Consider the following 24,666-nt stretch of genomic DNA (forward strand, 5'->3'; position numbering starts at 1 on the left):
TCCAAACCAATCAGAATGCAGCATGCCTAAATGGAGCACAAGAACAGAACAGACTGGGCATACAGACATAACGCCAGGTTCAAACACTCCGTCTGTGGTGCTTATGCAGTGCATATTTTTTTCCAGAAAATGTTTTTTACAGAATGTTATTTGGAAATAATAAGGAAGCAAAGGTGTTAGAAGGGGAACAATATCCTTAATTCCTTAAAGAGAAGGTACAGATTAGTTTAAACTGCTGTCATGGTAGTGTGGTAACAGTCAACATACCCTGTGTGTGTGTGTCCATGGCTCATGGCATCTAACTCCAGCTGTAATTTAATACCCGAGTAAAGATTTACATCCCTGCTATTCAAGTTCAACACAGTGCAACTTGTCCATTTTTCTTTGGAAGCGTCTGACTCACAATTGACACAGAGAATAGCTAAATAAGTTTTGATGGTTAACTAGGGATTCCATGTTTAGGGAGCATGGAAAGTGAGAGACTGCTGTGAGCTGAAGCTGTCTGCGGGTCAGCAGGAAAATACAAAGATATATACCGTATATCGCAAATCAGCCAAAAAATACTGAGATATGAATTTTTGCCTGTATTGCCCAGCCCTACAGTCTTCTCACGCACTCAGATCTTGCTATATTCAAAGAGGAAATGGAAAGCAGGCCGAGATAACTACATGAAACTATTGATAATTAATGCTCCCTAAGCTGTGTTTAGCGATGCAATTGGGTTTACCAAAAAACCACCTTACTCCCTTAGGATGATAGTAGACTTGTCATTTTGGCAAACCCGATACGTCTTGCTGCAAACTCCTCTCTGTCCTGACGGCTTTCCTTATTGATCTTTTCTCTTTTCAGCATCACATTATATCTTAATTTCATAGGTTCCTCATCTCCTGCTTTGTCTTTGCATATTTCTGTCCTCTCCTCTCAGCCCTTTCTTGCTAGTTGTGTGGTTTGGCTGGGAGGAGGCCAGATCTCTGTGGCCTTCTGCTCAAAAACAGTTCATGAGAACATTCTGCTCTCCCACAATTCCTTGCTCCTAAGGCCTATTGAAAGTTCTTCAGCTGTTTTACTTTGCGAATGTTCCCTCCAGCACTCTACCCAATGCAATTATAACTCATTTGAATCTCATGCGATTACTGTAACTGCTCCTATAAAACTCCAGGTTTGCCCCCTGGGCAAATTCTAGGCTCCTTCCTAGAGGGGCTAGATGGGCTGCTGTCCTCATTCCTGGAGGATGGCAGTCCACTTTTAGTGTTTGGCGACTTCTACATTCATCTGGACAAGCCTTATGCTATAGACTTCACTATTCACTTCTTGCTTCATTTGATCTCAAATGACTTACTACAAGCACACACAAATCAGGCAACCAACTTGACTTAATGTACCCACACATTTGTATTGCAGACAACATTTTGGTTGAACCCCTACGTAGTTGACCATTTCTTTACATTTTGCTACCTGTGTGCCACCAACCCCTATACTGGTCACTTAAAAAAAATTCTTTCTCTTTATTTATTCCTTCCCTTTATAGCTTATACTTATTTAAACAATGCCTGAAATGTGGTATTAATGGCACTTCCTGGGTCTGTTTGCCTCTTTAAGAAGCACTTTATGTATTCCCTAATTGTAAGTTGCTTTGGATAAAAGCATTTTCAAAATGACTAAATGTGAATGCTCTCAGATGTACAGAAGACATTATATTGTTAAAGCAAAATCTTAAATGCTGTTTGTGTGTGTGTTTGTTTTTTTTATGGCTGCAGGACTGGCCCTTTGATGATGGAGCTCCGCCCCCAACCCAGATTGTAGATGATTGGTTGAACCTGCTGAAGACTAAGTTCAGAGAGGAGCCAGGATGCTGCATTGCTGTTCACTGTGTTGCGGGGTTGGGCCGGTTAGTGTTGTATTTTCAATGTGCTGCTTCAGATTTTTGGAACACAAAGGAGAAAAGGGTTAGTCCCTCCTTCAATAGCTCTCGTGATACGACATATGTATTGTCTTAAGAAGTCTCTTACATCCCCAGGAATGGGTAACAACTAACTAAACTGTAGGACTGACTCAAGAATGTGTTTTATGTAAATGTTCACTCAGTCAGGTAAACCCTACACCTGCCTGATTATACTGGCCTTCTAGATAAGATAGCATATGCATATGAGACCCACTTGTGTTCTCAAACACTTGCTAACTTTTAGGATTACCATTCAGCCTCCCTCACCCCTGTCTGAGCCGACTGACACCCACTCACACACATAACAGTAACCAGTCTAAACTTGAGAAGGTAAGCGTCTGTGACCTGCTAGTGTTAGTATGGTGTAACCAACATTGTTTACAGTACAGTGCACTCTGTACTCTTGCATTCATTTTCCTAAGCTCAGTTTACACCAGTTCATTTAGGGAAAAACAGCAGCACCATTTAAAACAAGCCTGTGGTCATGCTGCTCTCCAAGCGCAGAAGTGTTTTTGTTGTTGTTTGTTCAGCGTTTTTTAGGGATGGCGTGTGTGTGTGAGAGAACTCAACTACAGACTGTCTTCTCAGCTCTTGACATTTTTATGTACACAAGCATCTCAGAATATAGTTTTCTCTGTGAACACAAGCACACTTGTTTATGAGCTCCCAAAGTTGGCACACACTGATTCGATCATTGTTGATGCAGATGCAAAAATTCATGACCTTAAAAAAGGTTATTTATTTTTCTTTTTTTTTCATCAAGCTATAATTGAAATCTTGCATTGTATTGAAATTGTTTTTTCTTCTCAATTTCATAGAGCACCTGTACTGGTGGCTTTAGCCTTAATTGAGTGTGGCATGAAGTATGAAGATGCGGTGCAGTTTATAAGACAGTAAGTAGTGGTTTCTCCTTGATATACATTTGACATTCTAACTTCTGTTTTAAGGTTGCTAGAAGATGCATAACAACTTAAAACCGTGTGTTCTACAATCAGCTCAACATCTTAAACTAGTTTGATATTCTCTGAGTGGATGGAATTATAGTCTGAAGCTAAAGAAAAACAAAATGTGAGTCTGTGCCCTTCATACCAACTACCCAATATTGGCAGATGGTCTGACATTCTGCAGCTAGCATTGACACCTCTGGACTGAAAAGTGGCACACACATCTGAGCAAAAGTAAATCCAGTCTTTACTAGGTTTAAACTGAACTAATGTTTTTGTTTTTTTAGGAAGAGACGTGGAGCCTTCAACTTAAAGCAGCTTCTTTACCTTGAAAAATACAGACCCAAGATGCGTCTGCGGTTCAAGGATGCCAATGGTCACAACTGCTGTGTCCAGTAGTGCGTCTTTCTGTCAGTCATACAAAACAACAGTGGAAAGCTCAAGAGCTGTGGGTTATAATTGTGGTGATTTTATCAAATGAATCATGGCTAATCGATCACAGAGATGTAATGAATGAAAGCTGATCTATGGATTCTTCAGCAGTATCAAAGAGAAGGGGTCAAAGCACACAGATGAGCCCTCAACCTGGTTGGTTAACCAGCTCTAACGGTCACGGGCAAGAATTTACACAGGTTCCCCTGATTCCCCAAATTTCTGATAATGTGATGACTTTTTATTTTGTGTTATTTCAGAACGAGTTCTTTGAACCATGATGAAAAGATTTACATTTGTTGTCATTGCTGAATTTTATTAAGACTTATTGCTGGATCTGTTCCTTTTATCCTTTTTTTATTATTATTATTATTTCCACACACAATAGCCAATTTTGTTACAGAGACAACTCTGAAGTAGGCATATGATATTTTTGCACAAAAGTACATTATTTTTATTTTTTTTTGAAGTTCCTCTCCACTGCAGCAATCGCCCCTTTGAAATGACTTTTAATTTAGGTTTAGTTTTAAGTTTTAAATATGTCAGCTGTATTTATTTACTATAATTAGTGTGTCTTGTCAGGAGTGTGGGTGGGGTTAGGACACTTTTCTTTCTTTCATGGAGCCATGTTATTTGCTCTCGTTTTCTTTGGGGAGTGCAATATTCAGTCCAGCTTAGATAAGCCCTCACCCTTAGGACCGTCCTACACCTAAATTCAAATACAGGAGGATACATGGCTTGTCTTAGGTACTCACTTTCTATAGCTGCTCAGTAAAAAGCTTTACTGTTGGCCTGACTGTGACACCCACACATAATGTGTGCACTTTATCTGTCACCCCACAGACACTGAAGGAAGTGAGAGGCAGGAGACTTGTCAGCTCTGGGTTTATTTTAATTTTTTTTTTTTTTTTTTTTTTAATCATTGTGCCCATTTTGAAAACACCCCCACTTCATCTTGGTTTTAAGACAAATAAATGAATTGAAATTGATTCTGGCCTGTTTTCATTGTGTGTTCTTTCCTGTAATATGTTAGCTATTTACTGTGCTTGGCAGATGAGTCACTTCGTGATGACTGATTTTTATGGCCAACTTCAAGATAACATGAAATTATGGCGGAGGATAATGTGAAAAGTATTTTGATGGAAGTGATGTGTACCGTCACCTGCAGCTGAAAGAGAAATCAACAAATCTGTGATTGCTGTTCTATAAAAGAGAAAGGAAAAAAAGATGTTTGTGTGTCTGTTCAACCCCAGAATGTACCACTCTCAGTGGTCATTTTAAGACTAACAAAATATGACTCATTTGACTCCATGAGGCTTTTCCACACCATGACGTTCTGGACAGAAAGGTCCTGACTGATCAGTGACTCATATACATAAAGGAAACCGCTCATGTGGCATTTCTAGTGTGAAGAGTGATAGTGCAGATGGAAGATGACTAAACTCTTGAAATATTTAAGTCAGTCACATGGTAGAAATCCACAGGAAGGATGGAAATGACCGATTAATTTCCCATCTCTTTACCTACTGACAGATGCAGGACACGGTGTTTATCATTTATGTGTTGAGTTCTAATGCATAATCAAATTTAATAGGAAACCACAGCACTACATTGTAGGTATCTTAAGCGATCGTTGTACAAAAATGGAATTCCGATCATCCCGACTGCACAAGCCTGGGCTGTTCGGTCTCGTATCTGCAGTGCCATCTGCTGGATCTGCTCGTGCGGTAGTCAGGTTAGAATAATGCCGAGTTAGAATCGCATTTAACTCTATTTGTATTCGTCAACTGTAACTTAAAAATAAATATATCTGCATATGTATCTATATAAATTAGATTGTATTTCGTATATATATATATAATATATGCATATCTTCAGCACAGTGCAGGCTGCAATTATTGTCATGGATTAATTATTGGATGACAGACAGAAAAATAGTGTAATAGTAATTGGAAATATGTACGTTTTTTTCCATCACTTCGTAGATGTCTTTGTTTATCTATATGAAAAATACAGTTATTAAAATGCTTTAACTTAATTGTTAGGAACATTAAATATGAATTATCTGGCTGCCAAAACAAACTGCGTGCAGCTAATAACTTAAAGGTTACGTAATAACATTAAATGCCATCAAACAAAATTTCACAAACTTACTTACTTGAAATTACTAATTCCAAAATAAATACCAAAATTTTAATTTGAAAATGTAAATACTAAGAGCTGTTAGATTTAGTGAACACGCAAATAATGAAATTTTGCAAACTCATTAAACTTGGCTAATTTTAAATGGGAGCGTTTTCTTTTGGCGAACAGTTGGTGTGTAGAGAGTGGGTGGGCGTGGCTGAGTTAAGGGACTCAGCTCTCATTGGTTCAGCTCGTGCGCAGTGACGTGACAGCGACCGTTGGCTACAGCGAGAAGTGAGCAAGCGCTAAATTCAAAATTTTCAAACAGCTGAGGAGCGTGTGGTGTGAGAGAGAGTGCGGAAACACTTTTACTCCCTCAGCAGGCTAATAAAGAATAAAAACAAAGAGGATTGTACTTTAATACAAGCTTATCGTAGTGTATATCAGGATGGACCCATTCACGGAGGTGAGTGCCCTTTATAACAACATATCATCGTTAGTTGGTGAAGGAGGGTATGGATATAATCTAACGTTAACACAAGTCCACCGTGTGCCAAGTTAAATTACAGTTATCTTTATATAGCATTAAAGTGCTCTCTTCCGTCTTTATTTGTTTACTTAACATTTTGTTAACCTATTAAGTTACTTATCAGCTTATGACGTGTCGATTTGCAGCTTTTATTTATATTGTAACGTCTGAGTAAAGCTGATGTTTATCAACATGAACGTAATCTAGCATATAATAAAGCAAATATTACTTGCAATATAATTTAAACAAACTGATTTTGAAAACATTTGTCATGCTGATGTTTTGAGGGGATTTGTGTTTTTTTTGAGTCCAGTCATATTCGCCTTTAAAAAAAAAAAATATACGTGTGTGACTTTAAATCACTTAAGGTAACATCTGTTAGATTTTGTTGTTTTGTCTATTGTTTGAGTACGTTACGTTATATTTGTTTCTGTATTCACTTAGCCGATGTTAAAGTTTTTTAAAAGGTTTTGTGTCAAAATGCAAAGTAGGCTCTGAATAAGCACTGTGCATTCAGTCCTTAAGATATCTGAATTGAATATCATGCTACATATAAATATCAGCCATTTCAATATCAAATGTTTTTGAATGAGGAAAAAATTGCTGTCAGGGCTGTGCCCATAACTTGTGGCTGGTTGAATACAGGAAGCCTGGTTTGACTCTAGCCAATAGGATTCATCTTCACAGGGTCACATGACAAAATTCCATGTACATGAAATCCTCACTAACTGAAATTTCCATTCATTCCCTGGGAGACGGCCAACCAACAGCCACACTGCAGGAATGTGTTTGGTCTTGCTCAGTAACAGGGCTGTTAATCATGAGTGTGAGATGTTCTGCTAGAATGAGCCGCACTCAGAGATGATCGGCACAGATAAACGGGACTAAAACTTGGACCTTTTGATACTTGAATGCAGTTTTGCCTTTGTCATGCATACCATGCAGACGTCAGACATAAAAATGTTGTACTTGCATATTCTTGTGTTTGAAGAGATCTGTTTCTCTTTAACACTGTCATATAGTCCATGGTAATGTAATGGGCACTTTGAAAAGCTAATTTGTTGTTTTGCTCGCTCAGAAACTGTTAGAGCGCACACGTGCTCGTAGAGAAAATCTACAGAGGAAGATGGCAGAGAGACCAACGGCGGCCAACCGTCCAATGGCTAAAAGGACAAGGGAGCCACTTACAGACACAAACAGTGTCAAAAGTGAGCCGACCATTGAAAAAGGTTTGGTTTTCAAAATATTATTTTGACATATGAACATTAGATGTTTCATTACTTTCCTTCTATAACCTAAAAATATGTTTTCCCTCTTTTTTGGATAGCACTTCCCTCTTCCAAGCCATCCCCCTCAAAGCGTCGCTGTTCAGATGAAAATACCCTCCTTTCTGGAGAAGAAAATAAACAACCAGTGGCCCCGCAAATGACAGCATCTGAGCCTATGACAGACAAGAAGCCCCCCCTGGTTCCAAGCAGTGTTCGTCCCATGCCTGTGGAGCAAAGGTCTGCTCGTTGTACACCAGAACCAGAAGTGCTGCCCACTCGACCTCCTCCAGACACTGAAAAGATGATGCGCACACATCAATTTCCAGCAAAAAGCACAGATAGTGTAATGAAGCACGCTGCTCTAGATGGAGCCAAAGAGGCACAGAAAGATGCACCAACCCCAGGCCTCTCCAACATGAGATCTCGTCTACTAAGACTGGCTGAGCAAAGGCATTACTGGGACTCTGAGGGTAGGCAGCTCTCTCGCACATCCTGAATGCACAGAACTAAATTACAGAGTTATAGACCATTCATTATATTGAGTTAATATGTGTCTGTCTAACAAAGGAAAACACTATACATTTTTTTAAATATAACATTGCAGAAAATAAGCAGATTTCTCCAAACTGCAGCAGTGGTTATGAATGTGCTATTGAATATTAAATAGTGTGATCTCAAATGTATCAGCTCTATAATGGCCATCAACTACCCTGCCCTCTAAATGATCACCATCAACCATTAAAAAAGCTGTATTACTAGCCTTTAATGGTAGTCAGAATTTCAAAATCCACATTGGCTGTTTTAATATATTCTGAAGAAGTGAAATGTCTTATAAAAAATTATTTAACTAAAAAAGAGAGTGGATAATGTATTTTAAATAGACAAGTAATGTAACACCTGTAGACCGCTTCTTTGAATTATTAAAGTTGTACTGTTTTTAACATTTTGATAAAATGCAAGTACACATTTAAAGTCCTCCAGAAGACAAAAATCTAGACAATATGTGATCATAGTATGTAATATGACTCTTAGAATGACAAAAAATAAAGTGATGTAACTATGTATTACTATTAAACACAAAATTGTGCTTTCAGGGACCTCAGAAACAGTCCCAGAGAACGTAGTTTTATCTCCTCTGAAGTCTCATAAAGTTGATCTCCCTCCTGCTTCCCCAACAAACTCCGAGTTCCCCGTTGGAAGAAAGGGTAGACTGGCAAACCTTGCTGCCACGATCGGTTCCTGGGAAGATGACCTTGGACACCCGCCCACTCGCCGGGACAATGCACAAGCACAGCCTGGCATGGCCTTTGTGCGCCCTCCTGTCAGTACAGTGACTAGTAACAGTACCAAGCCAAGTCCTGCTGTGGAACGACCTCAGACTGCCCAACCAGCTCCACAAAAGTCTGTTGCCAGCAGTCAGCAGGTGGGTCACAACAACAACAGATTCTGTTCTAGCCTTTTTATTTACAGTGCACTGAATGTCTTTGTTTTGGGGGGTCTTGTCTAAAAATATATAAAAATGTTTGTTCTTATAGCCAACAGTTTACTCTCCAGTCAAGTCAACTAGAGTGGTTCCACCTAGTCCTCAGAAGACAGAGTTTCCTCAGCCCAGACTGGCTCAAGCAGATCCTTCTCCAGTTTCTAGCCCACTAAAGATGTATCCCTCCAGTCCACTTAAATCTTTGACCGCATCTCCCTCCAGTCCCCACAGAGGTTACGTCTCTCAGAGCCCCCTGAAGAACCAGGGCCCATCTAAATTGAGTTCTGGAGCAGCACTTAATTCAAGCCCTACAAAACCAGTTTTGGCACCTAAACCCTCTTCTACTGCTGATGTTTCTGTCATACATCAGACTCGTGAGAGGTTTACCAAGGACACCACACCCTTACAGCACAGAGGACCAGCTGGAACTACTGGTCAGTGCTGTTTCTCTTCTTTCTTTCTTTTCTACACTGAAGTGTAAGTCTGTGAACTTATGTTTGCTTATGTTGACCTTTAGTAGGTGTCAAATCATTTTTGGAGCGTTTTGGAGAAAGGTGCCAGGAGCGCAACCAGAACTCTCCCTCCGCATTAGGAGGTCGAGGACACACACCTGTGGCTACTCCCTCTGCCACCCCCAAGTCCAGGCTGCTCCAGGAGAGGCTGGGGTGCACCCAGGCCACCTCCACTACAGCCGTCCTCGCTCAGAAGCAGAAAATGGCATGAATTCATAAATATTTAAAGGGCAAATTTGTTGAATTGCATATGAAACATCAGAACTAATAATTTATTTATTATTAATAGGAGCGAGAGGCAGAGCTGGCACAAATTCGTAATCGATTTCAAAAAGGCAACAAGTTGAGGAGCAGAGAGGATCTCAGTGAGGTCAAGAATGACCCAGAAAACAAGGTTTGCTATCATGTTTTCTGCTGCTGCTTGTAAATAGGATAGTGCAACATAATCTGATTGTGTAAGATTTAGGGTTGCAAAATTCTGGGAAACTTTCCATGGGAATTAACAGGAATATATGGGAATTAATGGGAATACACTGGAAATTTGTAAAATTGCAAGAACTGGAAACTTCCAATTTCAGTTTAATTGCTCAATCACATGCACACAGCACTCTGCTTACTGCAGGACTATTGAGGCCACGCCCCCTACATGCATTGTACTTTCTTCCATAATATGGACAGGTTGGTAAGTATTCATGTAAATTACATGAATATTACAAAAAAAATTAAAACTTAATTGTGCTGTCACTGTGTGTAATATACTGGGCAACTAAAATAGGCTATACAATAAGCATTGTAAAAACAAATACACTGACTGAACAAACATTTAGGGGAGAGAAAAATAAAACGGAAATGACCCTCCCTCACACACCTAACAGGGATTTCCCTCCATTTTCTCTGAAGCCACATTTGAGCCAAAAGACTACATGTAAGTTTTGTTGTCCTAAAGATTTGATCTATGGGATTCAAGTTTACCTAGTTAACAGGGCCATCCTTTGAGGGGTGTAACTGGGGCAGTCACACTAGGCCCTGCAGCAAATGGACGAGGCTACTATCTTTTCTCTCTCTCTTTTTTTATTTTTATAAATTAATTTTACACATCCTTGTTCAATAAAAGTATTAAGTAATAGTAAATATTTTTATTGTTAGAAAATATTTATATTTTGAATAAGTTCCTAAATTTTTGTTTTTCAATAAATCCTGAAAAAAGCATCACAGATTACCCCCGAAAAATCCAAAAATGTATTTTTATTTATTTATTTATATTAGTTTGCATGCATGTGAGCCTATGATCAACAAAATGTTTATATTTGTATATGATCGTTTTATAAATTTCCAGTTAATTCCTCAAAATTCCTGTAAATTCTGATAAATTCCTGGAATATTTCCAAAATTCCCCAGACAAAGTTTCTAAAAATTTACCATAAATGTTCCGCCCCTTTGCAACCCTAGTAAGATTATTGTCCATATTTTTCCATAATGTAGTGTAATAAAAAATTCTGTTTTGGCAATGTAAAATCCACAAAAGAAGAATTTCCTTTCTTTTTTGTTTCTTTTTTTTTATAATTTTTTTCATTTAGCTGACATGACAAAGCCAAATAAATAAAACTACGAATATTAATCACACTGATACTGAAGAGAAATATAGCAGTATAAAGGATGACTTTGATTTGAGCTAATAATTTTTCCAAAATCTGTTGTGCCGCTTTTAGAAACGCAGTATGGTACTTAATTTTATGATAGGAATGGGTAGCCAAAGAACTTAATGTTACTTAATATAACCATTTTTTATCCGCAGGAAATTGAACTGTCTGTACAGAGTCAGACTTCTGCGCTGGTGCCTGAAGTACTCGACAGTCCAGCTGAATCTAGTTCAAAAGGTATTTTATTATAAAAACTATATAATATAGTTAAATGTGTTCTTTTAAATAGTCCTGCTGTTAATTTTCTTTGTTCTGCCCATTATGTTAATTAGCCATATCTATTTTATTTATTTTTTTAAGGTAAGGAATGTGCTTTTCCAAGCCCTGGAAAGGAAGAGGAATTTACAGAAAAGATGCCTATGGTGAAAGAGCAAGAAGAAGTGAAAGGTGATCATATCATATATCCACTCTGAACGGTGATCATATCTTGATGCTATTCAGCATTTAAGATATTTATGCATCTTGTATGTTAAATATCTTTTGTGTATCAATGGATTATATTTTTATTGTCTCTTGTACTTTCATTTTGATATCATGGCGAATATATTTTGAAAAATTATTATATCGCTAATTCCCATTACCGTACATGTTTTTGATCATGAACTTTCTTGTTGACTTTGTAGAAATAGATGAAGTGTGTGAGATAGAGATGAACGTGGATGGCTCAGTTAACTCTGAGGTGATAAATGAGCTGTTTGATGGAGTCCTGGATGAGAGTGAGGAACAAAGTGATGAGGAGGATGCAAATGAAGATGCTCTGAATATCTCCTCCATGTCTCTCCTTGTTCCACTCGCAGAGACTGTGGCAGCTGTGGTCAAGAGCCCAGAAAGAATTCCTATGGTGAGCCCTAAAGATGATGCTGAAAAAATCCCTAAAAAAATCATGCTGAATAATGAGATCTGATGTTATGTCTCAATTTAACTTTTATTTTGGTCCAGACATCGACTCCTGCCAGCTCATTTATTGAGAAGAATTCCACCCCTGAGAGTGTATCCAGACCCAGTAAGTTCCAAAGGACACGCATGTTACGAGCTGGATCATCTGACAGCATCGATGTCGCAGATGAGCAGCAAAACCAGAACCTTCCCTACAGGTGTGCGTCCGCTCCTTGCCTCTTTTCAAGCAACATTCAATCTGAATTGTAGAGTATGATTTGTAATTAATTCATGATTGTTTGATTTCAGCATTGATGCCTACAGATCCACAAGAATTAAGACTAAGACAGAGAGACCTCATGTTAAACAGGTGATAGTGAGGAAAGAGGATGTGTCTCAGAGAATGGAGACCAATGGGAGCTCAAGTCACATCAACATCAAGCAAAAAATAAAGGTCTGTTCAAAAATGTTTATGTATTATGTTTTAGGATAAAAATCATGCATTTTCTTATTAGCAAGTAGTTATGTATGTCTTATATTTTACACTTTACATTTATGCATTTAGCATACAGTTTTATCAAGTCCCTTAAAATAGAGGAACCTAAGCAATTTGTCCCAGGGCCAGACAATATTTCTAGTATAAAATGCCAGGTTTATTAGAAATCTAGATTATGAAAACAAATAGTGCACACACGCAATGGTCTAAGTGGCGATGCTTTGACCTTCTCTGCCAGACTATAGCATGAGAAATTTATAGATGACATCAAGGTAATTTATAAATATAGAATATATGCAATGTATAAATTATGTGCTTGCACTAGGGCTGTGCGATTAATCGAAATTGCCATAAAATCATGATTTGAGCATGCACGATTTCTAAATCGCTTTATAACACGATTTTCCGTGGCCCCGACCTCCCTCAGTATGCCAGTGTTTCCTTTAGGATTTTTTTTTTTTTTTACAGATTTACACCAAAACTGTATTTATTGTTTGAATTTTGTAATAAAATTGACTGATTCTGAGAGTTGAGACTTTGTTTATATATCATAAGTAACCTGCTCTGTATTGTCTGTCGGTCTTCACTTTGCTTCGCGATTTTTCTGTGCATGAGAAAATGGATGTGTGGCATGATAGCATGTGAAAAGTGTCAATTGTGTAAGTTGGCAGCCCTGACTTAATTCAAATTAGCAAGAACTATGACTAATACAATAACAGGCTTAAATGAACAACATAAGTTAACGACTTACCGTTCTCAAGGACGTGTACACCGATCTCAAGTTATTTATTCTCCAGAACGCTGTAGTCTCTTTTTTTTCTCTCTTTCTCTCCCGTCGAGTGGAACCTTGCTTCGCAAAGAGAGTGCTCGCGCTCGCTCTCTCTTGTTCTTTTAAACATGCGCCCAGCTGTCACAAGCGCAGCAGTTTATCTACATTACACACCGGTCAAATAAGACTTTGGCGGGACAAAAATTCGCTTTGGCGGCCGCCAAAAAAAATCTTCGATCGGGTCAGTCGCACAAGTGCGCCTAAATATCTTTTCATGGTCGCACACAGACATATTTTAGGCGCAAATGCGAGTGAAATGGTCGCACTGTAGAGCCCTAACGTTACCGTGGCGGCAAAAATTTTGCCGTGGCGGGCCGCCATTAACTAATCAACATAGAGGAAACACTGGTATGCTATCCGATCCAATCAGAATGCATCGTGAGAACAGAACAGATTGGGCACATGCCTATTTAACTTCAGGTTCACACACTGTCTGTGATGCGTCTTTTTTCCGAGCCCATGTTAACGGATCAGAGCGTTCACACTGCACGCTGTAAAAGGCTAGAAATGGAAACGTGCGAAAATTATGAAAATCTAGCCCATGAGCATAGAGAGATTTGTGAGTGCACAGGCTGTAGTTTGAGTTAGAGGAGACACGTTTTAAGTGCGTGCACTCTCTGGGCGAGAGCAGCGTGTGTCTGAGGACGCTCCTCTGGTTTTGTGACAAAGCAAAGGAAATCTGCATGAGAGCGGAGAGATTTGTGCTCGCGCATTACCGTATTTTTTGGACTATAAGTCGCACCTAAGTATAAGTCGCATAAGTCCAAAAATACGTCATCACGAGGAAAAAAGTGCACATGTGCAGCATAGGTCACAGGGTTCTATGGGAACTAGACCTTCTAAAAACAGCTGCAGTGACGCAATTATATGATCAATTGCAACTGGCTCTTTTAATTAAAAGGCAGGACTTATTTTGCCCTATTGCACATTGCTGTTTTTCCTAGTCAGTGTTATGAGAGAACTGTCTTTGATCTGAATGTAAATTATTATGCCACGTTGTGTTCTCAGATGTTGACCAATGAGATGAACCTGCAGCAGACAGTGATCCATCAGGCTAGTCAGGCTCTCAACTGCTGCACAGATGAAGATCATGGGAAAGGATCTCAAGTGGAGGCTGAGGCTGAGAGACTGCTGCTAATTGCCAGTAAGTGATATTTTTGTTTTTGCACTACACAGGTGAATTTTTCCAGATGATTTATTTCTTAAACTTTGACTTATCAATTCTTTTGTTCTGCCTCAGCTGAAAGGAGGGCCGCTCTTAAGGCTGAACTGGACCGGCTAAAAGGAGACGGTACAACAGCGCAAAAGAAAAGCACAAGCAGTGCCCAAGTGGATATGGGTATTCCTGCTTCTAAAGGGTCCATCTCACTGCTGGAGCTGCGACTCCCTCTGAAGGCTGACTTTATCTGTTCTTCTGCCAACAAGCCTGGTGAGAGTGTTTCTGGTTTTATATATTAATACTTTTTGTTTGGCACCTTAAAGCCCAATCAGACACTCACTCATGACATAATTTTGATGTAAGAGTGTGGAAACCATTACTTCTTTGTGATGATCCGTGCTGGAGCGGAGAACACTGCGACGACTCCTCTGGCAAGCGCACGCACTGGTCTTAGTGGCGATGCTTTGACCTTCTCCACCAAATTCACTTTGTAAGTGTCATTTCCCATCAAGCCACTCTTGACTTCCCTATCACCTCAGTGTAGTGTTATATTATTACTTTCCTTGTGTGCAGGTCTGATGTCTCTAATGACTTTGAGATTGATATTGAGGTCTACTGTTTAGTAAGTACAGCTTTTTAATTTGCTCTCAAATGAAATGCATGCCTTTTTTAACACAAATTAAACCTTTAATAAAGAGATTTAGTAAATGTTTGTTTTTCTCTTAGGTTCAGAAAAGGGAGCTGAACCCTGAGAAGAGGAAAAAGCTCAAGTCAAAGGTAGACTCCTAGATGTACTAGGTTAAAATGACTGAAGTGTAGTGTGTAACACTAAGTTTTAATGAACGCTACTTTAAAGAGCAGCAGTCAGCGTGTCCAGATTCTCCTGAGGCATTTCCATGACATGGAATGCTTGTTGGTATGCTGTATTTTAAAATCATCACTTGCTGGTGTGCAAGTAGTTTAATGTTTTTATTTTTTTATTTTTATGTCTGGTCTCATCATTATAAACCGAGTGCACGGTGAAGGGTATCTTTTTTTTTATTAATTTCTTAATTAAAAAGGCCTTTTGTCTCAGTTCTCAGTAGTACTCATTAGTGCTGTGTTTGTTTATTATAAACTGTTATAAGTATTGTTCACTATATTTTACTCTGAAATAAAATTATCTCCACAGGTTATCACACCAAAAAGGTTCCTTGCTATCTCTGTAAGTAGTCTTTTCATTTTAACCTCAACACATGCTACTGGTCAAAAGGGGTGACTTTAAAAAATATATATATATTCAGCAAGTATACACTGAATTGATTAAAGTGACATTTTGCAGTGGTGCAAAAAAAACATCATAATTGTTTTCAACATTGATTAAGAATGTTTCCTGAGCACCACCAAATCAGCATGTTCGAATGATTTCTCAAGCACATTATTCCATATATCACTACAGTTACACTGTTATTATTCAAGGACATTCTGACTTCATGTTCAGATTAATATGTGATGCTCAAAAGAAAGTGAAAAAACTGACCCATGTATTAAAGACAGTTATTAATAATAAGTGAAATAATCAAAAATCTGTTTAAGGCCAAATTCATTCTTTAGGAAAAATTCCACACCCCGACTTTCATCTTGATTTGAGGTTTTATTATGGATTCAATGTCAAACTTAGACTGCACCAAATCTCAAATATTTATTTGATAATATATATATATATATATATATATATATATATATATATATATATGTATATATATATATATATATATATATATATATATATATGTATATATGTGTGTGTGTGTGTATATATATATATATATATATATATATTAAATAATAAAACTGAAGAATTTAAAACTGCTTTCATTAGCCTACAGGGCCTCATCTATATTTAACTTCACCACATGCTTGCTTTCTCCTTCATAATGTAATCTTGTAACATGTAATACAGCATTTAATATTGTACAACGTGTAATAAAGTACCATAACATTAATTTGTTATAAACAATCTAAAAAATGTAAAGTTCTGACCTTTTTTTTTTCCCCTCTCTTTTTATCTATTTTAGAAGAGCAACCTCCAAACACCTGGTGAGTATTAATGAGCTTTTAAAAGCTGTTCAATTCAACTAATTTTTCCAAACGGTTACTAATTGTTGTTCATTTTGTTTCTTCATTTTTAGTTGTGGCAAGCCCCGGTGGTCCAAACTCAGTTCGCACCAGTAGCTTCGTACTTGTCGGATCACACAAGCTAACTCTTGCCTCTATTGGGAAAAACAAATTCCTGTTGGAGAAGGTACTTTTCTTCCTTTGGTTCTGTCTCTTTATCATCATAACTCTTCCACAAATCAAACAATACTAACACCATCACCTGGCGAAACACACTGAATGTATAGAGGGTATGCACACAACGTCCCAGTAGAAGGAAGTTAGAACATAACGTAATGTTTGAATGCAGTGAAAATAAAAGATTCTCACTGATTCAATCACATTGGAGAACTCTCTGTCATCTGACAGTTGTGCAGATCGGTTTCTGCTAAATATATTGAAACAACCACAATATCCGATGATGTTCTCGTGACTTTGATTTCGGCACAATACAGCGCTTCATTAAGCACATTGTTATTTCTGTAAAATTGTATAGCAGAGTGAAATGACAATATAACCAATAACAGACTTTAATCTAACTGTATTATATTTATAGTGTTGTCTAGAAGATCAGGTCAGCTTTGCTTATTTCTTTGGCATCACATTTGGGTGTATATAAATGCCAGTAAACCCTATTCTTGGCCACATGTCAATGTCCACTTTTTTTTGTTTTTGTTTTTTTGTTGGTAACGTGTAAGGATCACTGTTGAGTCCAACTGCTAGTGCCAGTTAAGTTGCATGGTGTTTTACCACTCAGTTGGACTCGGTGGGTGTGTTCCGTCACAAAAAAAAAGGTCAATGCATACCCTCTGTTGCTTGCTTACGTCAGAGAGGGAGAGGTTTAACCACAGCACTTCTGTTCACACCAGCTTAATAGGGTTTTAACACTGCTCTCTTGTTTTTTTTGCACAGTGCATGCCGTTTGCATATGCCAGACTCTTTCACATGCAGTCATTTCTCTCTTTTAGATCAAATATGAAGGGGTTGAAAGAGAGCTGCTCAGTGACATGTTTCACAAAAAGGTTGCTATATTTGCTCTGCGTTTGGTAACACGGGTTGTTGTGTGTCTGAGTTTTTGACTAACAAGGCTTGGTGTCCTTTCAGTTATACTAACTGTCACTTTAAGCTGCTGCTTCTATACAGTTGTGTGCACAACATTGGCTTTGTATTTGGGTGAATACCAGTTGTTTTCATTACTCCTTCAGGCAAATGTGTAGCTACTACATTAATGGCTCGCTTTTGCTGCAAACAACGCTTCTCTTGGATATGTTTGTGTTCTGGCCCTTAGTGTCCTGTTTTGCTACAGGTACCTTTCCTTTGTCCTTTGGAGGGGCATGTTTACCTGAAGATGCAGTGCGAGGTTGGCTCACGGATAGAGGAAAGAGGCTTCCTGGTGAGTCTTTATACTGAATGAATGGTATTAAAGTAATTATTAAACACTTTCTTGTTATACTTGGCTTTGTGTGATGCCAGTGAGGTTGCCTTTTATTTGCAGACTATGTTTGAGGATGTCAGTGGATTTGGATCATGGCACAGGAGGTGGTGTGTCCTTTCAGGATACTGCATCTCTTTTTGGACCTACCCTGATGACGAAAAACGAAAGGTAGACCTACTAAATTTTTGACAGGTTTTGAGATGCATTGTATTCATGTTAACAGGTAATTCTGCTTTTTCGCACAGAATCCAATTGGTCGCATTAACCTTGCCAACTGTACCAGTCGTAAAGTGGAGCCAGCAAACAGAGAGTTCTGTGCTCGGCCCAATACCTTTGAGCTCATCACTGTGAGACCACAAAAAGAGGATGACAGAGAGACTCTGGTCAGCCAGTGCAAGGACACACTGTGTGTTACAAAGTAAGACCCAGTTAAAAAAGTGAATTCATGTGCTTTGATGGAGAAGAGCAAGTCCTAAATCAGAACTTCCCTTTGTAATGTGCAGGAACTGGCTGAGTGCCGACACTAAGGATGAGAGGAATCTGTGGATGCAGAAGCTCAACCAGATCTTGATAGACCTGCGCACTTGGCAGCCAGATTCATGTTACAAACCCATGTAAGCCTGCTCTCATCGGGCACCAAGGGCCAAAAGTATCCTAGTCTGACTTTCGCATAGACTGTGTATATGTCTGATTTGGAAGTGCAATATGGCATCACAGTTACGCAGTGTTAACAGGTGCATTTTACAAGTTTGTTAAAAGCCATACATTTAGAGACATGTAAATTAAACTACAAAATGCTTTGCCTTTCAAGGGTATTCATGTATGTTTTTGATACTTTTGTCTGAGTAATTTAGCAAGGATTGCTTAAAGACTAATGAAAGTTTGTTTGCTTTGTTAGACTGTCAATTTGTTTACGCATATTTAAATGTCTTTTGCATGACTGCTGTGTGCTGAGGTACCTGCTGTAGTCAGATATCTCAGAATATTTGTTGAGCAAGAGAGGAGGTAGTGTCTGACTCTTTAAATGATCCACACATTTAATGTCAGTACTTTCTGGTAACCAATTTCATTTTCATATTAAGTACTGCCAAAACCCATGATCAGTTTTTATATTTGCTGTGATAGGGATGACTTAATGTTTTTGCTCATCTGTCACTGGATTTAGAAATTTATTTGAATAAGATTGTTTGGGATTTGTTTGGATTAGAGTTATGAAAATGGAGAAATTTATATTTATATATCAGTTTCTTGAAGTACACAGTGGAGAGCTCACTTAGATAATGAAAAGGAATGGATTTTTTTGACATTTATGGGCAGTGTTGGTCCTGTCTGTGGTTAAAAAGCTGCAGACAATTAAAAACACAATTAGATCCTTCCCTATGTCACCAAGGTTCTTTTCAGCTCAGTGTCTGCAACTGTAACACTATGATAAGGGATGTGTCTTCAAGATAATGCAAATGTTATTGTTGATATTCACCATAGAAATTTCCCTTTTTTATTGAAAAGGATTTTTTTTTTTCTTTACATGACCCAAATGACTTCACAATAATTGTGAGTTGAAATATTTATCATGCACATCCCATATTTTCTAAGCTCTCCACACCATATATTCTTGTTATTTTGCTTTCTGTAACTTTTATATGAACATTTTATAACATTTTAATGGTTCTAACTAACTTTAGATTCATTTTATCTATATCTAAATGTTTGAATGTGACATTTACAAAAGCTTTTTTAATATACACTAAATGTCATATAGCCTTGACCCAGACAAATTTCTTAACGTTGTCATACACAATACCAAAATTTAGCCCCCATCACTGTAGTAATCTTAAGGCACTTTAGTGTTATGGCTGTTTTGTGTGTTATTGTATCTTAAAACACTCCAAATGTGGCTTCCATGTATCAAGCAGAGCTGCAGTTTAAATAAAACAAGATTTTGACAAAATACTTGTCACCAGTTACTTTGTTTTGTTTGTTTAACTGCCTCGTATCTTACCAATGTTTAGTTAGACTAGAAATATTAGTATTACTAAATTATTACTGTATAGTAATGTAAACAAAGTATAGCATTTACATTTAGTCATTTAACAGAAGCTTTTAACAATTGTGGCTTACAAATGAGGACAATGGAAGCAATCAATTAAAGGTCCCATGACATGGATTATTTCCTTCTCTTTAAATGCTTTTTAATGTTTCCTTAGGTGTACTTATATTGTTAGTATGATTTTTACATTTAAAATTTTGAAATAAAAAGCATTTTTTATATACTGATATTAGCCCTCTGGCTTGAATGCTCTGTTTGAAGGGGCGTGTCTGCTGTAAGACTTCGAGTAAACGACAACTGTTGTGATTGGCTGACATCTTTGCATTTGAAATGCGTATTACATGTGGACCCCTCTCAAATATATATATATATATATATATATATATATATATATATATATACTACAGCTGTCGAGATTAACGAATTGTGGATTTGTTGATTATATAATTATTTTTTCGATCTTTTCCCATCACATGAAAAGCTGCAGTGATGAGCATTGAGTAGACAGAGTCTGTTTATCGCGTGAATGCAGTGATCTCGTCATTATTGTAACACGTTTTCTCTCACAAAATGCTTTCACCACAACTAACAGCAAACACATGAATACAGTCGTGGCCAAAAGTTTTGAGAATTACATAAATATTGGAAATTGGAAAAGTTGCTGCTTAAGTTTTTATAATAGCAATTTGCATATACTCCAGAATGTTATGAAGAGTGATCAGATGAACTGCATAGTCCTTTGCCATGAAAATTAACTTAATCCCAAAAAAACCTTTCCACTGCATTTCATTGCTGTCATTAAAGGACCTGCTGAGATCATTTCAGTAATCGTCTTGTTAACTCATGGGAGAATGTTGCCGAGCACAAGGCTGGAGATCATTATGTCAGGCTGATTGGGTTAGAATGGCAGACTTGACATGTTAAAAGGAGGGTGATGCTTGAAATCATTGTTCTTCCATTGTTAACCATGGTGACCTGCAAAGAAACGCGTGCAGCCATCATTGCGTTGCATAAAAATGGCTTCACAGGCAACGATATTTTGGCTACAAAGATTGCACCTAAATCAACAATTTATAGGATCATCAAGAAGGAAAGAGGTTCAATTCTTGTAAAGAAGGCTTAAGGGCGTCCAAGAAAGTCCAGCAAGCGCCAGGATCGTCTCCTAAAGAGGATTCAGCTGCGGGATCGGAGTGCCACCAGTGCAGAGCTTGCTCAGGAATGGCAGCAGGCAGGTGTGAGCGCATCCGCACGCACAGTGAGGCCAAGACTTTTGGAAGATGGCCTGGTGTCAAGAAGGGCAGCAAAGAAGCCACTTCTCTCCAAAAAAAACATCAGGGACAGATTGATCTTCTGCAGAAAGTATAGTGAATGGACTGCTGAGGACTGGGGCAAAGTCATATTCTCCGATAAAGCCCCTTTCCGATTGTTTAGGGCATCTGGAAAAAGGCTTGTCCGGAGAAGAAAAGGTGAGCGCTACCATCAGTCCTGTGTCATGCCAACAGTAAAGCATCCTGACACCATTCATGTGTGGGGTTGCTTCTCATCCAAGGTAGTGGGCTCACTCACAATTCTGCCCAAAAACACAGCCATGAATAAAGAATGGTACCAAAACACCCTCCAACAGCAACTTCTTCCAACAATCCAACAACAGTTTGGTGAAGAACAATGCATTTTCCAGCACGATGGAGCACCGTGCCATAAGGCAAAAGTGATAACTAAGTGGCTCGGGGACCAGAATGTTGAAATTTTGGGTCCATGGCCTGGAAACTCCCCAGATCTTAATCCCATTGAGAACTTGTGGTCAATCCTCAAGAGGCGGGTGGACAAACAAAAACCCTCTAATTCTGACAAACTCCAAGAAGTGATTATGATAGAATGGGTTGCTATCAGTCAGGATTTGGGCCAGAAGTTGATTGAGAGCATGCCCAGTCGAATTGCAGAGGTCCTGAAAAAGAAGGGCCAACACTGCAAATACTGACTCTTTGCATAAATGTTATGTAATTGTCGATAAAAGCCTTTGAAACTTATGAAGTGCTTGTAATTATATTTCAGTACATCACAGAAACAACTGAAACAAAGATCTAAAAGCAGTTTAGCAGCAAACTTTTTGAAAACTAATATTTATGTAATTCTCAACTTTTGGCCACGACTGTACAGTAAGAGCTCCGTTGTGCAGCATAACAGCGTCATTCATTGTAACGGCAGTTTGGTCAAGAGTGCAGATAATATATACTCGGGATGTGTGAGAGCTCCGAAAAAAAGGGAGCGTTCTTTGATCGCTCTCTGTAGTTAAATCACAATTTAAATAACAGATTTGTTTCATGCTACTAAGAGAAACAACGTGAAGTTGATCGTTTAGTCACCGGCTTGATTCACTGATGCATAAACAGTATTAAACGATTTAGAAAGAAAGTCTGTGTGAACTTGAATAATTAGCTACACATCAGAAATCACTGATCACAGATCAGGCATTAATGAACACTGTTACTCACTGTTTGTGCCGGTGCTGTCGAATCCATATCATAAAAGTCTGTTTGTAACGCCTCTGCTGACATTGCGACTGAATTATATGTAAATATTTGGGCGGGTAAAGCAGAGAAAGGGGAGGTAACATTTCTCTTTACAACATCACAAAGAGGAGATTCCAGATCAGCCCGTTTGAGCTTCAGTTTTCTCAAAGGCAGAGAAAGATAGCAAAATCTCGATTTACACCGATTAAAATTTTTAGAAACTTGGGGACCACATACATGCTAGGGGAAGTCATATTAATGTTAAAAAACCTCAGAAAGTGAAATTTTCATGTCATAGGACCTTTAAATGAAGAACTTCAATTTATATTAGAGATGCCTAGTAGTGTTGTACTAGCCCATTTTTGAAGGTGTTGGTCTCAGAGGACTCAGGATTTTATTTCAAGACGCGTCAAGAACAAGCAATTAACATTAATTACATTTCAGAATCATTTTTATAGCTATTTTAAATAGGCTAGTAAAAATATTTCAAAATTTTTGGATCAAATAAATGCAGGCTTGGTGAACAGAAGAGACTGTTCAAAAACTTTTGACTGGTAGTATAGGCAACTTTAATTTTTCTCTTATTTTCTAGCTTTTTATTGGCTTAGAAATCTATAAATGCTGGACAATAACAAATAATAATGATTTGTTAATATACTACAAACACTGTTTATCACAAAAGGCAGAATAGTTTCTATACTGTAATAAATGCCATGTCAATAAGCACTGCATTGTTCATATACTTTATTTATCACCTGCTGGAGATGACTTGAAAAACTATTTATTGTCTTGTGTTCGTATATTGATGTCTTTGTGTTTGCATAAGTTTCTGTTTTCCTGTGAAAACCACAGCGATAGCTGGACGCTTTTGTCCATATTAGGAGTTTCCTGATATGACTATCAGTGCGAGAGCGCGCTCTGGCTTCTAGTATGAATGAAACACACACTGCATGAGAGTTTAGCGCTCCGTGATGTTCTTCTCGCTGTATTCTGGGTCCGAATGAAATATCAGGTCATGCGCAGACTATCCTTTTTTTCTTTGAGTTTGAATCTATATTTATTCACACCATCTCTTGAAAACAAAGTGATGTCATGCCGCACGCGTTGCGGTTTCTGTGTGGAGTCAAAAGGGTCTAACTCTATGCCACCGCATAACTAAAGATGTGTTAAAAAGATAGGGAGGTAACGTCCGATCGAATCTGAAACCACGCGATCGGGCCCGATTTCCAATCATGACATCGGATCTGGACATCCTTAATATTAATATGTCATTTCAGATACTGATATTTTATTTCTCCTCTAAACTTTCACATCTTCTTCTTCTTCTTGTTGTTTAATGGCGATTAACTCAAAAGCAGCATTATCGCCACCTACTGTGTTGGATGGCAAATTAACCTTGGGTGATAAGTCTGAGGTTTAAAACTATTTCCTCTTCCTTCTTTCACAAATGGACCATTAACTATGTTTCCTTGCTGAACCCTACTCTATCATCCCACATACATCATCATTATTATTTATCATACCTGCAATAGAGGCTTCATCCGGCGCAGCGTGTTCAGCTCCTCCGTCCACACTCAGCCCCCATGGCAGGTTCAACATTTCAAGTATATCATATTATCATATTATTATCATATTATTATTGGGATTTAGAATATTATCATATTCTAAATCCCAAACCTGAATCATATATAAACGTAATCAGTGCTCTATATATCGGTCTATCCATTAAACCTTTTCCTAAAATATCCTCATTCTTCATTCTATCCTCTCCATTCTTCAGATGACTGAACAATACATCCCGGAAAATATTATATTTACTACAAATAAATAATGCATGACTTACATTTTCAGATACACCACACACATCACATAATCCATTTTCATGTAACCCCATTATTGCCAGTGTTGAGTTTAACCCTGTATGTCCCAATCTTAACCTAGACAGCAATACTTCTTCTTTTCTATTTCTTCCCTGACAATGTATCTTCCCTACTGTCTGTGTGATACTATAACACCATCTCCCTCTGCTACTACGGTCCCATCTAATTTGCCACTTATTCATTAACTTTCTCTTTAAAATCGATTTTGCCTCCTTTTTCCCCATAGGTACTTTAACATCCGCCTCCCTCTTGTCTAGTGCTTTTTTTGCTAGTTTATCAGCAACTTCATTACCAGATACCCAAATGTGTGCTGGTACCCAACAGAAATACACCACTATTCCACCCTCTTTCAGTCTGTATAGTGATA

General features: G+C 38.1%; 2 protein-coding genes across 3 annotated transcripts in view; both read left to right on the plus strand.

The window, feature by feature from the left end:
• LOC132145446 (protein tyrosine phosphatase type IVA 2) overlaps positions 1-4,307 on the plus strand; it is a 37,733-nt gene extending 33,426 nt beyond the window's left edge. For both annotated transcript variants that reach the window (XM_059556487.1, XM_059556488.1), the window contains exons 5-7: positions 1,758-1,888; positions 2,761-2,835; positions 3,174-4,307. In XM_059556487.1, coding sequence (XP_059412470.1) covers positions 1,758-1,888; positions 2,761-2,835; positions 3,174-3,285 — 318 coding nt within the window. In that variant the 3' untranslated portion in view covers positions 3,286-4,307. The remainder of the gene's footprint in view (positions 1-1,757; positions 1,889-2,760; positions 2,836-3,173) is intronic.
• Positions 4,308-5,747: 1,440 nt separating this feature from the next.
• LOC132145447 (anillin-like) lies at positions 5,748-19,161 on the plus strand. The gene is made up of 24 exons (XM_059556489.1): positions 5,748-5,908; positions 7,050-7,200; positions 7,299-7,709; positions 8,334-8,662; positions 8,775-9,153; positions 9,237-9,436; positions 9,521-9,625; positions 11,027-11,108; positions 11,232-11,318; positions 11,555-11,772; positions 11,871-12,025; positions 12,117-12,261; positions 14,141-14,276; positions 14,373-14,561; positions 14,655-14,781; positions 14,865-14,913; positions 15,018-15,068; positions 15,463-15,495; positions 16,349-16,370; positions 16,463-16,575; positions 17,734-17,820; positions 17,923-18,030; positions 18,108-18,280; positions 18,366-19,161. Exons 1-24 carry the CDS (start codon positions 5,891-5,893, stop codon positions 18,478-18,480), a joined length of 3,483 nt encoding a protein of 1,160 aa, XP_059412472.1. The 5' UTR covers positions 5,748-5,890; the 3' UTR covers positions 18,481-19,161.
• Positions 19,162-24,666: the final 5,505 nt, after the last annotated feature.

Source organism: Carassius carassius, chromosome 8, assembly GCF_963082965.1.
Source record: "Carassius carassius chromosome 8, fCarCar2.1, whole genome shotgun sequence".
Lineage (NCBI taxonomy): Eukaryota > Metazoa > Chordata > Actinopteri > Cypriniformes > Cyprinidae > Carassius > Carassius carassius.

Coding starts and splice junctions, on each gene's coding strand:
- LOC132145447 (XM_059556489.1), top strand. Junction 16,576..17,733: donor ACAAATTCCTGTTGGAGAAG/GTACTTTTCTTC, acceptor GTTTTGCTACAG/GTACCTTTCCTTTGTCCTTT. Junction 18,281..18,365: donor GACACACTGTGTGTTACAAA/GTAAGACCCAGT, acceptor TGTAATGTGCAG/GAACTGGCTGAGTGCCGACA.